The sequence below is a fragment of the Molothrus aeneus genome, unplaced genomic scaffold (genome assembly GCF_037042795.1).
Source record: "Molothrus aeneus isolate 106 unplaced genomic scaffold, BPBGC_Maene_1.0 scaffold_30, whole genome shotgun sequence".
Lineage (NCBI taxonomy): Eukaryota > Metazoa > Chordata > Aves > Passeriformes > Icteridae > Molothrus > Molothrus aeneus.
Genome location: NW_027098964.1, coordinates 5736535 through 5752827, shown reverse-complemented (window position 1 = coordinate 5752827; position 16293 = coordinate 5736535). Strand labels below are relative to the sequence as shown.

General features: G+C 54.7%; 2 protein-coding genes across 2 annotated transcripts in view; one reads left to right on the top strand and one right to left on the bottom strand.

The window, feature by feature from the left end:
- LOC136569923 (zinc finger protein 271-like) overlaps positions 1-16293 on the bottom strand; it is a 47302-nt gene that overhangs the window by 17392 nt on the left and 13617 nt on the right. The window lies entirely within an intron of this gene.
- LOC136570299 (zinc finger protein 135-like) lies at positions 5429-10858 on the top strand. Its single transcript, XM_066570802.1, has 5 exons — positions 5429-5479; positions 6194-6377; positions 8776-8784; positions 9202-9276; positions 9467-10858. Exons 1-5 carry the CDS (start codon positions 5429-5431, stop codon positions 10375-10377), a joined length of 1230 nt encoding a protein of 409 aa, XP_066426899.1. The 3' UTR covers positions 10378-10858.

Genomic DNA, 16293 nt, shown 5'->3' with positions numbered 1-16293 from the left:
CCATTGGACAGGAGGTCACAGCTTGTGGGATCTCAGCACATTGTTCCCAATGTCCAGAGATGCCAGGAGAACCCTTGGGGGTCTCGAAAATCCTGGAATGTTGCCAAGAGTGTCTGGTGGCTTGATTTTGATCCATCCACAGAAATAACAAGAGTTTGAGGACAAGAGAATCACTTTAGAGTAAAAGGTGTAAAATAGACACATTTAGAGGGTGAAATATAGATTTTAAGGTTTTTGGGTACAGGGGGGTTATGGAGACAAGATGGAGGGATCAGGGCGTGTCTTGTCCTTCTTCTTCCTTCTTCTTGTCCTCCATCTCCTGTGGTGATGTTGGCATTTGGGGATTGGTTTATGGTGAAGGTGCACTTGCCAACATGGGTGAAAAGCATTGGGAAATAAAGGTAAATATTATGTACGTAGATATTAGTATAAAAAGACATGACCGCCCCGTGGGTGGTCAGAGAGTGCCTGTGACTGCTTGCAGATCAGACCTCTGTTGGGCAGACAGAAAATTTTGTAGATAAGAAATAATAAACAACCTGAAGACCGAAAAGCTGAAGAGTCCAGACTCGTCCTTTAAAACGCGTGCCACCCAAGAACCACACTACCCGTGTCGGGGCAGAGACAGACAGCCGAACCCGACAACAGCTGGAAACCACCTGCACTGTGTGGAGACCTGGGAACGAGGAGAGAACGGACCCATGGAGTTGTGTCCCAGCCCCACAGAGCCCCATGGAGTTCCCTGGATTACCATACCAGTCCCACAGGTCCCATCCCATTCCCAGAGATTCCCCCAGCCCCACAGATCCCAGCCCAGCCCCCGGCTCCCCCAACTCCTCCTGTTCTGGTTGTACCGGCCCCGTCTCCAGGGCACTGTTGGCCACGTGCTGGTTCCTGTCCTTGAGCCGGGGCTGGATAGCCCAATATCCCAGCCCTGGCTATCCCAGTGTCCCAGCTCTGGCTATCCCGATATCCCAGCCTTGGTTATCCCAATATCCCAGCCCTGGCTATCACAATATCCCAGGTGTCGCTATACCAATATCCCAGCTCTGGCTATCCCAATATTCCAGCCTGGGCTATCCCAATATCCCAGCTCTGGCTATACCAATATCCCAGCTCTGGCTATCCCAATATCCCAGCCCTGGCTATCCCAATATCCCAGCTCTGGCTATCCCAATATCCCGGCTCTGGCTATCCCAATTTCCCAGCCCTGGCTATCCCAATATCCGAGCCCTGGCCATCTCAATATCCCAGCTCTGGCTATCCCAATATCCCAGCCCTGGATATCCCAATATCCCAGCTCTGGCTATCCCAATATCCCAGCCCTGGCTATCCCAATATCCCAGCCCTGGCTATCCCAATATCCCAGCCCTGGCCATCTCAATATCCCAGCTCTGGTTATCCCAATATCCCAGCCCTGGCTATCCCAATATCCCAGCCCTGGCTATCCCAATATCCCAGCTCTGGCTATCCCAATATCCCAGCCCTGCCTATCCCAATATCCCAGTTCTGGCTATCCCAATATCCCAGCTCAGCTCTTGCCCCCATCCCCGCTCTCTGCGGCTCCATCCGGCCCCGCTCGCTGCCCCAGCGCTCCCAGGGGGTCCCGTCCACGTCCCCCACAATCAAGGACTGGGGGACCCCCGGGCCAGGCTCCGACAGCACCACTTCCAGGCACTGCAGGGAGGGCAGAACTGGGGGGACACGGAGAGCTGGGGGAGCTGGGGTGGGTGAGAGATTGGGGATCCAGGTGACTCAACTGGTCAAGGAAAGGTGGGAGAGCTGGGAAGGAGGTTCAGGGGCTCAGAGTCAAAGAAAGGTGGGGCAAGGATTGGGAGAGGTGGGATGGGCTGTCCTGTGCCCAGGAAAGGGGGTGCCAGGGCTCCTCTGTGTGAGGAAAGGAGGGGCTGGGGCTGGGAAAGGCAGGAATGGCAGCCCAGGGGTCCCAGGGCCAGGGAAAGGGTTGGGCTGGGGGCTGAAGAGGTGGGGGGCCAGGAAAAGGTTGTGTTGGTGCTGGATAAGGGGGTGCAGGGGGGATCTCAGTGCCGGGCAAAGGAGTAAAAGGGTGATTCCATTCTCAGGAATGGGGGGCAGAGGGGTCTCAGGGTCAAGGAAATGGGAGGGCAGGGACATGGAGAGATAGAAAGGAGTTCCAGGGAGTCCTTGAGCCCAGGAAAAGGGAGTCCAGGCTTTCCCAGAAAAGGGGGGTAACGGGGTGGGGACTCCCGGGATGTTTGTGAATGGGGAGTTCAGGGGGCCTCTGGTTTTGCAGAAAGTTGGGGCTGGGGGCTGAGAAAGGCAGGAATGGGGGTCCAAGGTATTCCAGAGTGTCCCAGGGAAGTCTGGAGTCTGGGAGCCATGGGATGGTTGGGAAAAGGGGAGCAGGGGCTCCTGATGTCTGTAAATGGGGGATCCAGGGGGGTCCCTGTGCAGGAAAAGGGGAACAGAGGGGTTCCTGTGCTGGGAATGGCGGTTCAGGGTCCCGGTGCTGGGGTCCCGCTCCCCCTGACCCCCAGGAGCGCCCCCAGCCCCATCCCTGGAGCCATCGCGCTGCTCCGGGCAGATCCCAGCGGCGCAGGGTGGGAGATGGGACAGTGCCCGAGGGAGGGCTGGGGGGAACGGGGGGATCACTTCCAGTTGTCCCAAGTGGAGGCTCTGCAAATCCCAGTGAATCCCAGTCACCCCCAGTGTGTTCCCAGTCACCCCAGTATGCCTACAGACACTCCCAGCATATCCCAGTTGCCATGAACTCGTAGTCATTCCCAGGCACTCCCAGTTACCTCAGCGTGGCTCAGGTGACCCCAGTCACTCCCAGTATATCCCAGCTGTCACCAGCATGCATCCTATCATTCCCACTTCCTCCCAGTGTGTGCGCAGCTGGCTCCCAGCCTATGCTGGTAGCTCCCAGTAAGCCCCAGTCAGGGTCCATTGACACCCACTATAGTCCCAGTATGGTTGTAGCCACTCCCAGTAGGATCCCAGTCACTTGCAGTCTAATCCCAGTCACTCCCATTATGCTGCCAGTGGCCCCCAGTGTGATCCCAGGTGCTCCCTGTCAATGCCAGCATGACCCCAGTAGCCTCCAGTACGATCCCCAGTCTCTCCCAGTAGATCCCAGTCACCCCCAGCATGCTCCCAGTCACTCCCACTTCCTTCCAGTTGCTTTCAGCATGATTCCACTTGCTCCCAGCCACTCCCAGTCAATCCCAGTAGGATTCCAGTCACCCTCAGTGGGATCCCAGTCTCACCCAGCATGGGCCCAGCTGTGCCCAATGTGCTTCCAGTCACCCCAGTATGCTTACAGACACTCCCAGTATATCCCAGTTACCCTCAGCATATCCATAGTCATTCCCAAACACTCCCAGTGGCCCCAGGAAGCTGTTAGCTATCCCAGTATGATCCCAGTCATGCCCACAACATCCCAGTTACCTCTAGCATGCATCCAGTCCTTTCCAGTTACTCCAATTTGCTGGCAGCATGATCCCAGTTTCTCTCTGTTGCTCCCAGGAGCCCAAAGTGTGATCTCAGTCACTCCCTTTCAACCCCAATATGATCCCAGTAAGCTCCAGTATGATCCTAGTCATGCACCAGCACTCCCAGTGTGGTCCCAGAACAATCCCAGTTGCTTCCAATCTCTCCCACTATGGTCCCATCTGCCCCCAGCTAGGGTAACCCAGTGAGTCCCAGTATAATGCCATCTGCTCCCAGTGTGCTCCCAGTCACCCCCAGTAAGGGGGATGATGTGCATGGTGTATTCCCAGTCACTCTCAGGTACTCCCAGTATTAGTCCAGTCACTCCCAGTATGATCCAAGTATGACCCCAGTGTTCTCCCAGTCACTGCCAGTAGGAACCAGTTGGGCCCCACATGGTTCCAGTTGCTCTGTTTCACCCTCACTTTCATTCCAGTCATTCCCAGTCTCTCTCAGTGTACCCCAGTTCCTTCCAGCCTATTCCCAGTCACTCCCAGTTTCTCCCAGTATGATCCCAGTTGCTCACAGCTGCTCCCAGTCATTCTCAGAATCATCCCAGTCATTCCCAGTATATCCCATTTGCCCCCAACACGCCTCAATTGCCCCTGCAGCCTCCTACTCCCTCCCAGTATGATCCCAGTTCAGCCCAGTCCATCCCAGAGATGCCACTCCTGGCATCCCCCAGCCCTCTCTGTGTTCCCCCTTCCCAGATCGCCCGACAGGAGCCCCAGGGGCTGGCAGCCCCCAGCCAGGGTCCCCAGCAAGCCCCTGTGTGGATCTGCAGCCCCCAGTTTTCCCAGTTTGCCTCTCCTTCTCCCTGGGCCGGGTTTCCCCCAGCCCCAGCGGGTGGGAGCAGCCGAGAGCCCCGCGCTGCCCATCCCGACCTGTCCCGGCTCCATCCCCGCTCCTGCCGCGGGCAACAAGGGCTGCGGGACCGGGGCAGGAGGAATGGGATGGTGGAGCGGGGAGGGAGAAGCAGCGGGAAACGGGCTGGAGGGAACAAGAGAAGGAGGATGAGGAGGAGGCATGGAGGAGGAGTGGGAGGAAGAGCTGGGATAGAGGAGGAGGAGCGGGAAGTGGCATTGGAGGGACCACACGCTCCAGCCCTCGCTGTGTCCGCAGCCCTCCCGGCCCCTGGGGCATTTCCCCCCCATATCTCAGGTGACCGCAGACGGGGAGCTCACCCAGATATCCTGGGCGCTCCATGGGAGGATATATTTTTGGCGAGGGGGGGATTTTTGGAGCTCAAAGGACTCCAAAGCGAAGCCGCAAATGCTCATTGGGGAGATTTTGGGGGTGTCCTGGGAGGTTGTTTTTTTTCGGGGAAGGGCAGGAGAGGGGAGAACACTGGGACACCGAAGTGTGCAGCCCAGAGAGAGGAGACCGCCAGGATTCAGCCCGGAGAGGGGAACACCCTGGCGAGGGGGAAGCCCTGGAGCTCCCCACAGCCTGGAGCAGAGTCAGGGGAAACGGGAGCGCTGGGACCCCAAGAGCCCCGGAATTGCTAAGGGGGAGCCCAGAGAGGGGGAGCCAGGGAACCCCCGGGGGCTGCGGGGAACCCCCAGCAGCACAGAGAAGGGGGAGCCCCAGAGGCCCAAGGTCAGAAGAGCAGAGAGGGGGGACCCTGGGGATTCCTGGGACAGCCTGGAGAGGGTGGGGACTCTGGAGAGGAGAACCCTCAATACATGCAGGGTCCCCAGAAGTCCAAAGGGGAGAGACCAGAGAGGGTGGACTCCTGAAAAGGTTTTTTTGGGATGATCATGAGCCTTTCAAGTCTTGGGGGACTCAATTTTGGTATTTGTAAGAGGTCTTTCAGACAAATCTTGGTGGTCTGAAGGTTTCTATGGACACAAAATGTTCAGTAACTTCTAGAGATGGGCTTGGGCAAGAGGAATCCCACGCTCTCACAGCTTATTTTCCCCCAAACCAGGATTTCCCATTCCCAAACCTTGGCCCGATGCAGCAAGAGGAGGCTATAAGGAAGAGGAAGATGGCCCGGGAGCCCCAGGTAGGGGAGGAGGAAGTCAGTGCCCCTTTCCCCCTCTCTCCTGCTCCATCTCCCAGCCCAGCACGGCCCCCGGCTGCAGGACAACCCTGCTGCCAAAGCTGTCCTGCTGGGGACGCACTGGGGGCATCTCCTTGCCCTTCCCTGTGGCACGGAGGCAAATCCCATCCTCTCCTTGTCCTTCCTCCCCCAGACCAGGAGCTGAGTATGGAGAGCAGGGAGGACAAATCCCTGGTCTCCTTCTTCATGGAAGAGGCTGTTTTGAGCGGCTCCACAGTGCAGGAATCCAACGGGGGGGAAAAGCCCCAGAGATCCCTCACAAGGAGGGGCTGCAAACACAGATCACAGGGATCTGAGGAGGAAAGACCCACCCTGGGCCGGGGAGGCGGCCAGAGCTCGGAGCTGGGGGTCCATGAGCAGCTTCAGGATGGGAAGAAGCCCCACAAGTGCTCAGAATGTGGGAAGATCTTCAGATGGAGATGCCGACTGATCTTCCATTCAATAATCCACACTGAAGAACGGCCATATGAGTGTGGGCAGTGTGGGAAGAGCTTCAGCCACAAATCCAACCTGATTGGCCACCAGAGGATCCACACCGGGGAGAGGTGCTATGAGTGTGATCAGTGCAGGAAGAGGTTTCACACCAGCTCCCATCTCCTCAGGAACCAGTGCATTCACACAGAGTAGAGGCCCTTCCTCTGCCCCGATTGCGGGAAGGGCTTTAGGGGCAAATCTGAACTTGTCATCCACCAGCGCATCCACACTGGGGAGAGGCCTTACGAGTGTCCCAAGTGTGGGAAGAGATTCAGCCAGAGCTCCTACCTGATTGCCCACCAGAGGAACCACACGGGGGAACGGCCCTATGTGTGTGGGGAGTGTGGGAAGAGCTTCTCATGGAGTGGTAACTTGGCCAGACACCAACGGAGCCAGCACTAAGGGCAGCCCTGGGAGTGCCTCAAGTGCAGGAAGAGCTTCCTGTGCTGCTCCAGCTCCATTCCCCAAGGGAGGATCTGTGCTGGATGATCCCCAGTGACCCCCAGTGGGCAGAGCCCTGGTGCTGATCCATGGTGCCAGTGATCCCTGTTGGGAAGACACCTAGCTGGGGGCCTCACATCCTCCTGGCTCCCTGTGGCCTGGATTTTCTTTTCATTTCTCTTTGTCTTTTCCAAACACCCAAAACCACGGTAAAAATAAAGATGTTGAAGTAAGACAATGATTGGGCCATGGGAGATCCAGGGGATGTGGGGGATGCTGGGTTCAAGGGACTTGAGGGTTCCTGGGAGGAACTTGGGGGTTGCTCAGGCCTTTGGGCACCCGAGGCCAAGCAGCTCTGGCTGCACTGGAAGAGCCTGGCAGAGGTTCTGGTGCAGCTGATCAAGGACCTCCTGCTCTGGAACTGTCCCCCTGTCCCGCTTCCTGGTGTCCCCTGTCCAGGATTCCCCACTCCCTGCTGTCACCCCACTGGCTCGCCACCCATTCCCACGTCAGCACGCTTGTCTCTTCCTGCTCCCATCCCAGTCCGAATCCTATTCCCAGTCTCACTCCCTGACCCAGGTTCTCTACCTGGTTGCCATTCCCATATTCCTGATTCCATATTCCCTGTCCTGTTCCCGTATTCCCAGTCCCGCATTTCTCTATTCCCTGTCCCGTTCCCATACTCCCAGTCCCAGTCTCGCTCCCCTATTCCTGTTTCCAATCCTGATCCCATCTCCCTAATCCCTATCCCATATTCTCGCTCTGGTTGCCGTTTTCAAATTCTGTGTCCCATTCCAATATTCCCATCCCTGATTCCATTCCAGGTCCTTCTCTGTACTCCCTGTTCCATTCCTGGTTCATGTCCCCATTCCTGGTCCCATTCCCAGTCTCTGTCTTGGATTTCCAGCCCCATTCCCAGTTGCTTATTCGCAGTCCATGTCCGCATTTTCAGTCCTGGTCCCTGCCTCTTCTTTTGAGTCCCATTCCTAGTTCTGGTCTCTGTCTCCATTCTCAGTCCCTGTTTCTATTCCCAAACCATCCCATATTCCTAGTCCTATTTGCAGTCCCTGTCCCCATTCCCGGTCCTGTCCTGGTCCCATTCCTGAGGGCCGCCTCTCGCGTGGGGCCCTGAGGGCTGCACAGCTCGGGCTGGCTGTGCCACACGAACCGTTCAGCCCTGCTGCTGTCCTTGGCCAGCTGCAGAGAGCACAAGGCTTTGGGCATTTCTCAGAGGCCCGCAGCTGGCCGGAGCAGCCCCTCCTGCCAGCAGCCGCTGTGCCTCAGAGCCCTCCCTCATGCTGGGGCCATGCAGGGGCCATGGGCCTGGAGGAGGCTCCTGTTCTTGAGCCAGGAGCGAGGCTGCAGCTCCCGCCTTTGGGCCCTGGGCCGCAGCAGCCCAGGGGAGGCCCAGCTGCAGAGCTCACAGCCGCTGCTGGGTTTCACTTGGACACTTTGGAGCACGAATCCCCAGCCCATATTCTCTCTGCGGTTGCTGTTTCCATGTTCCTTGTCCCGTTCCCATATTCTCTTCCCTGGTCCTTGTCTCCATTTGCGGACCCTGTCCTCATCTCTGGTCCCCTTCCTGGTCCCTATCCCCTTCCCCGGTCCGATTCCCGGCCCCCATTCTCGGCCCCTGTCCCCATTCCCGGTGCCATTTCTGGTCCCTGTCCGCATTCTTGGTGCCATTCCCGGTCCCCATTCCCAGTCTCTGTCCCAGGTCCCTTTCCCCTTCCCCGGGCCCATTCTTGGCCCCATTCTCGGTCCCCCTCCCCATTCCCTGTCCCCGGCCCCGGTCCCCTCTCACAGGACGCCGCCGCCATCGCTCCGGCCCCCCCGGCCCTCACTTGACCGAGGAAAGCCCGCGCTGCTCCCGCCGACCAATCCCAGTGCGCGATCGCTCCTGTATTTGCATAACCACGCCCTTCTATTTAGCCCCGCCCACCGCCGGCTGCAGCCGTCTCCGGGCGCTTTTTGCTCCCAGTTCCATCCCAGTGCTCCCAGTAAGAGCGGGACTGGCAGGGAGAGCGCTCCCCATTCCTTCCCGCTGATCTCAGGATCCGTACCCGGTGCTCCCAGGATCACTCCCACTGCCGCGCGAGGCGCGGTTGTTTCGGAACGCGCCCGGGGCAGAGCGCGGCTGTTTCTGGGGCTCGGCACTGCCCGGGCCGGGCTGGGAAAGACAGAAAAGCGGGTGGAAGAGGGACAGAGGAGGAAGAGGAGGAGCGGAAGGAAGATGAGCAGCAGAACCACGTTGGTTTCCACGCCACCTTCCCCCGCCGCTCAGGCCGAAGCTCCCCCGGCTCCTGCTGCATCTCCCCCTCCAGGAGCCGCAGGTGAGCGGGATGCGGGAGTTCGCCCCGGATCCATCGGGGGGGTCTCGGGGAGGGTTTTTCGTGGGGCAGGGGATGTTTGACTCTTGCAGTACCCCAAACCCGAACCGTAAATTTCCCCTGGAGGGAACATGGTGGGGGTCTCGCGTTCGCCCGGTACCAGCGTGCACAGGGGCGATCACGGATTTGGGGATACCCGGGAGAGCCGGGGGGAAACGCAGGAGCCCCGGAGCGGGGAGAGCGCAGAGGGGCGATCCCGGAGCCGGGGGACAAACCGGCTGCCTGGAGGGGTGGGGGAGGCTGGGGATGAGCGGGCTCCGGGCCCCCCGAGGCTGAAAGGGGCGCTGACTTCTCCAGCTGCACTTGGGCAGCGGGACCATCAAACCCAACGGGTTCAGCCCTTGTTTTCCCCCAAACCAGGATTTCCCATTGCAAAACCTTGGCCCGATGGAAGAGGAGGCCGTGAGGAAGAGGAAGATGGCCCGGGAGCCCCAGGTAGGGGAGGAGGAAGTCAGTGCCCCTTTCCCCCTCTCTCCTGCTCCATCTCCCAACCCAGCACGGCCCCCGGCTGCAGGACAACCCTGCTGCCAAAGCTGTCCTGCTGGGGACGCACTGGGGGCATCTCCTTGCCCTTCCCTGTGGCACGGAGGCAAATCTCATCCTCTCCTTGTCCTTCCTCCCCCAGACCAGGAGCTGAGGATGGAGAGCAGGGAGGACAAATCCCCACAGCAGAACCTCGTGGAAGAGGCTGTTTTGAGCATCTCCACAGTGCAGGAACCCAAAGGGGAGGAAAAGCCCCAGAGATCCCTCACAAGGAGGGGCTGCAAACACAGATCACAGGGATCTGAGGAGGAAAGACCCACCCTGGGCCTGGGAGGCAGCCGGAGTTCGGAGCTGGGGCTCGACGAGCAGCTTCAGGATGGGGAGAAGCCCCACAAATGCTCAGAATGTGGGAAGAACTTTAGTAAGAGATGCTACCTCGTCATCCATTGGAGAATCCACACAGAGGTGCGGCCATATGAGTGTCCTGAGTGTGAGAAGAGCTTCAGGAGGAGCTCCCACCTGACTGTCCACCGGAGGAGCCACACTGGGGAGAAGCCCTACGAGTGTGGAGAGTGTGGGAAGAACTTCAGCAAGCGCTCCAACCTGAACTACCACCAGAGGATCCACACTGGGGAGAGGCCCTACGAGTGTGATAAATGCAGAAAGAGGTTTCAGACCAGTTCTCATCTCCTCCAGCACCAGCACATTCACTCAGAGGAGAGGCCCTTCCGCTGCCCTGACTGCAGGAAGGGCTTCAAGGATAACTCCACCCTCATCAGGCACCGCCGCAGCCACACCAGAGAGAGGCCCTATGAGTGTGATCAATGCTCGAAGGCGTTTAAGACCAGCTCCCATCTCCTGCTGCACCAGCGCATTCACACAGACGAGAGGCCCTTCCGCTGCCCCGACTGCGGGAAGGGCTTCAAGCGCAACACCCACCTCACCAGCCACCGGCGCATCCACACCGGGGAGACGCCCTATGAGTGTCCCGAGTGTGGGAAGAGATTCCGGCACAGCTCAGCCTTGACCCACCATCAACGGAGCCACCACTAAGGGAAGCCCTGTGAGCCCTCCCGAGTGCAGGAAGAGCTTCGTGTACGGCTCCAGCTCCATCCCCCACGGGAGATCCACCCTGGATGATCCCCAGTGATCCCCGGTGATCCGTGGTGCCGGTGATCCGTGTTGGGAAGACACCTGGCTGGAGGTCTCCACATCCTCCTGTCTCCCTCTGGGCACCTGCACACATCCACAGACCAACATCCAAAATCCTTTTTGTAGAGCTGATTTGTCCTCTCCTGACCCCAGAAAAAAATCACTTTTTGCATCTTCTGGTGGCCTTAACAACACTGGATAGTCTTGGAGGTCTTCTCCAACATAAATCCATCGTTTTAATTCTCTCTGGCCCACAGACATCTTCCACAGCCAAATGGGGAGGGACTAGGGCAAAACCCTCAATTTTCCTATTTTGGAGACAGTTGGGTGGAAACTTCTCCAAAAAAGGTTCTTCCCACCCGCCCAAGCACGTGGATGCTCTGCCAGCCGGGATACATAAATCTTTTTTTTTTTTTTCTGCCTTGAAACGAAAAGGTTTCTGTTCATTCCTTTCAAAGCCCTGAAACTGGGGTAGAAATAAAGGCGTTGGACTAAGGCATGCATGGGGACATGTGGGGGACAATGACATGTGTAGGGCCATGGGGGGACATGGACATAGACGGGACCATGTGGGACATGGCAGAACACAGACATGGATGGGAACATGGGAAACATGCATGGGGACATGAACTGGGACAGCGTCAATGCCACCACTACAGTGCCACCAGCACCTTCATCTCGGCCATGGCAAAGCACTGCCTGATGCAGTTCCTTCCACCACATCCCTGCTGTCACCACCGCGGTGTCCCAGCTGAATGTCACCACCCATGAGGGCAGGGTGGGGACATTGTTCAGCTGGTGACAAGTGGCCTGGAAGCAAGTGACAGCCATCAGGGTGTTGCAGGGCCACCGCACTTAGGGGACCTCAACTGCCCCTGGGGACAGGCTGGGGACCGGGGAGAAGGTCAGTGTCACCTGGCGGGTCACGTTGCCCTGCACTGGGTGTTACCCGAGGCGTCCTGGCGGCAGCATCCACACAGGTGTGGCAACATTGTCCCTTGATGTGTGTCATGGTTGCATCATGTGCCTCCCCTCTGTATGTCCCTATCCCCCACCATGGCTCCCTGTCACCCCTCTGTGTGTCCCCGTCCTGTCCCGTGTGTCCCTGTCCCCTTCTGTGTGTCCCTGTCCCTCTCCCTATGTCCCTGCCCCCACCCCTGGTGGGCTGAAGTCCCCGAGGTCTTGGGGTCGTGTCCTGCAGGGTCTCTTTGTGTCCTGCAGGGTGTCCCTGTCTCCCTCAGGATGTTCCCATGGCTGTTCCTGGCACTGAGTGTCTGCGCCCGCCCTGGCACAGGTGGAGTCATGCCATGACACCTGTGACACCCCACGACATCCCATGACACCCTTTGATTTTGAGTCCTTCCCCCTCCATTTTGGGTGCACTCCCCGTGCTATGGGTCCCACTTCAAACCACCCCAGAACCCTCCAAAATTCCTGACCCACGATGTCCACGCATCCCCCTGGAAGTCCCCCCAGGCTCTCGGCCACGGAACTGTTGCTGGTGACATTAAGCCACAGGATCCACAGGCTGTCTCCAAGGGTGGCCCTGGCTGCCACCTCCAGTGGCCCCTGCTGCAGCAGGTCCCTCATGGTGGCCAGGACTGCAACCCCAAACATCAGTCAGTGACCCTGAAAATTCATCAGGGTTCCCAAAAACTCCATTAGAGAGCCCCGGCCCCAAATCCATCGTGACAGGTTCCGCATGCTGGCCGGTACTGCGACCCCAAAAATTCATCATGGATCCTGAAAACCCCCAAAATTCATCTGGGATCTCAAAAATCCATCAGGGATCCCGCAATCCCCTGCTGGGGACAATCCTGATGTGTCCCTTAAGGAGTTGAGGACAGCCCCAGGATGTCCAGCTGTTGTAGTGTGTTTTCTTAATTTGGCAGGTTCTCTGTGTAATTTGTGGTTTTGCAACCCCTCTTTACTGTCCTCCCCGTTATTCAGTTTAGTTCTGTTTGTTACCCAGCTACTCCCTGCCAAGTTTCAAACCTCCCCCCCTTCCCAGCTGTTAACCCCTCCTGCCCCTACCTCTGCCCCAGAATCTTCCTTACTCCTCCTTCCATTAAATGTCAATCCCTCCCCGAACCTGCCCTCCCCTTTAGAAACTTCCCTGTCAGTTTTTATCCTTGGAAACCCCATTAGTTTACTCAAGCTGTTCTCCTCCCTTGAAATCCTTCATTGGTTTACACATTGTATTCCCTGCCTTGTGTTCCACCCCCAGTTCCCCCAATTAGCCAGAGATTTTATCCTCCCCGAGACCCCCCTGTTTATAAGCTATTGTCTGCCCTCTCTTCAGGGTCCTGGGATCCTGGACTCGTATTGCCCCTCAGCCCGCAGGGCAGGTTTTGCCCCCGAGCAAAGCAGCACGGGCCAGATAGCTCAGTCCCTCCTGGGCACAGAGAGTCCAAATACCCAGGCTGCTCGTAGCCATGGCTACCTTAAGCAAGCTTAGTGGATATCAGCTCTTTAGTGCTTATCAGCTCTCTTAGAATTCCAGCTCTTTGCTTGCTAAGGTGCCTGGCAGGCTATTGGGGGAAGCAGACGAGAGAGGAGAAGAAAGGTCCTGGCATTCCACAGCGATGCTTTTATTGGGGGGGGTCTGTGAAGGGTTCCAGCGACGGCTCTTCTTCTGCCAAATGGGCTAAAACAGCCCCTTTTTATAGGGTACAAAGGGATCCAAATTTGTCCAATAGTAGGGGTTGGGGGAACGTGACCTATGGGGTTACAGAGATAAGCTAGGGCCCGAGAGGTGGAAGACAGGAGCCGATTTTGCTCTCTCACCGTGACTCAGCAATTCCTGTCCTTAAGCCTCAGCCCTCCATGGGGCCCTGGCCAATTCCATGGAGCCTGCTACAGACTCAGGGAGTTTTACCATCGAATAGAGTTCCCCCGGTTCCACCCCAGGGCCCGTGCTGCTGCCTTTTTGTTTCTGCGCCGAACCTCCCCTGGCAGCTGGGATTCTGCGGAGCTCCAGCGGGGGCTCTGTCCCGCCCCTGTTATCATCCAGCCGGGACTCAGCGCCCCGCGACAGATCCGCCACATCCACCCCTCCCCGCCCTGTGTGTCCCCCTCACCCTCCCTGCCCTGCGGACATTTGGGGACACCCCTCTCACCCAGGTGTCGCTTCTGGGGGTCCCTGGTGAGCTGCACGGCCACGGCCAGGCCGATGCCCTAAGGGCGGCCGGTGACAGTGCGGGCTCGGGGGTGGCCATGGTGTCACCGCCTCCACCCCGGGCAAAGGCTCTGAACGGGATGAGCGCTCATGTGGCACCGGGATCAGGGACAGGACGGGGGGACAAAGGGGGGTGTTAAAACCGCCAATCACTTGTTTTCAAAATTTTAAAAGTTTAATAGTAACAAAATGGTTATAAAAATAGTAATACAATTAGAGTAATAATAATTTGGACAAGTTGAATTAGGACAATATGAGACAATAAATACAAAGAGTTATGGACGTCCGGGTACCTTTTTCTGGGCAGCACGAGCCCGAAAAAGGACACCCGTAAACAAAGGATTAACCCTTAAAAACAATAGCCTGTTGCATATTCATCCACTTCATACATGATGCATAAATTCCGTTTAAATACAGGATTCTGTCTGGTCATCGGCAACTTCTTCCTCCAAATCCTAATAGCACCTTGGAGGCGGGAAGAAGTTCGTTTCTTCTGATAAGAGTGCAATAAATTCTTTTTCTCTGAAAGATTTAGGTGTCCCGTGGCTGCTATCTCACTGCGAGTCCTTTCTTTTTAAAAAAGTATCCTACATAGCATCGTTTCTATTTTAACAATTTTTATAACCTAAAACTATATTTAACACAGTACTTAAGAGAATTAATACAGCATTACTTTCTAACAAAACACGTATAATATTATTTTTAATATTTGCAAAAATCCAATCATAAAATACATGCATTTTTCACAATCCCCACTCTTATTCTTTGTAAATCATTTGGCTTGAGCAATATTTCTTATCTACTTGCATCTTCTGGACTATGCTGGCAAAATAAAAGAGGGGATTACACAAGGAAGAGATATAAAAAGAGTTGTAACACATAAAATGAAAGATCTTAATTTCTTCTAATACATTACCCCACTAGCTAGGTTTTAGCATTGTTTTCTAATTATTTTGGACCGGTACCTGGGTAATTATATGCATATATATTTTTTTTTCTCTTTGATTTCTTTTGCTTTTGCTAGAATGACTTTTCTGTGGTCATCAATCTTCAACAATCTGATATATTAAACTTTCCACAAACACCCCCTTCTTTTGCCAAGAAATAGTCTAAAGCCAGCCTATTCTGATACACTACAGGTTTCGTTTGGCTTAGCTGACTTGATATTAACTCTAATGCCTGGGCGGCTTTATTTGCTATCATTTCTATAACTGCTTGGAGTCTTGTAATACGACTCAATCGATAATTTGGGGTCAATACAGAGTTAAATTGCTGTGCTGGTTTTACCTTTATATTTACTATTTGTTTTTTTACCAAATCTTGAACTGTCTCTTCAAGATTAAATGTAAAACAAATCCATCTCTCTCCTTTTGGACATTCAATTCCAAATCTATTACCACTTTTTCCTAAGTTTCTTGTGATCTAATAATTTTCTCCTTTTTGCCTACAGGTTCTTAATTTGGATGGGTTATAACAGTGGCTGTTGACATAGGTGTGTGTAACAAAAGAAGAACTTTGGTTTCTTTCCACGTGATGCTTTCTGTAGCATTTGTGACACAATCTTGCTGGTATCCCAAAAGGGAAAAGAGAACAAATGAGTGCCAGAAACAGGAATAACAGAGGTCCAGTATGGCTCCCACCTCCCATGCCTGTGAGGTTGCAACCCACAGCAGGTGTATTTGATCTTCTCAGTGGCAAAATACAGAGGCCAATCTGGTCTTGCCCTCTATTTCCTTGTCACTTTCTCTTAACTAGTTTCCAGGCAAATTGGTTTTGACACCCTTTAACCGTGGTCTCTTACCGTTCCTCAGGCTATGGTCAGAATACAAAAACAATCTTGATCTTTTTATCTGAAGTATTCCTCCCCAAAGGAGATGTTTTATTCAGGTAGTGCTTGAAACCAGTGATATAAGCATTGTCTTACTTCTTAATTCAGTGTTATTCTTTGTACATTTCTTGGATCATTTGGGTTTTTCTAAACTATTACCATTCAGTCCCCATTGGAAAGTCAGTTCGGTATCACCCGGTTTAAATGTGATAGTCCATTCTTCAGGTTTCTTCACAAGTCCTTTGATTCTGCTGGCATGAATTCACCCTCTTTCCATGATTCTGATTGTTGCTTCAGTAGTACCTGGAAAGGACTTCCTAATAGCATAGTAATAAAAGAAAGACAATACTGTATTAACTTCTACCATTCACTTTTCTTCTAAACTTTCTGGGTTTAGCTAAAAGCTTTCTCTACAGCAGCCTCTTCTTCTATCCAGCTGTGCTAATAGCTGCAGAGGCAAATTCTTCTTTCTTTGAGTTACAGTTAGTTAAATAAGAAAAGTCTGACCAATTTCAACAAGAGATGTATCACATCTATTGCTTTTTACTTTTTGGGCAGCATTTAATTGTTTTAGCCTTACAAACCCATTCTTCAGAAAAAAACAAAACAACTTATTTTTAACAGCAAACAAAACACACAAAAGAAAAAAACTAAAAAAAAACTTCTTACTTAAGAAAAACAACCTACTTTGTGAGGTTTGGAGAGTCATCAATCTCTGCTTTGATTTTATCTTTTAGTGCTAGCCCCCTCCCCGTCTTTTCAGGCCTTGCTGTCAATGCGTTCTTTGCCCTTCCCCCGGTGCTGCCACCTC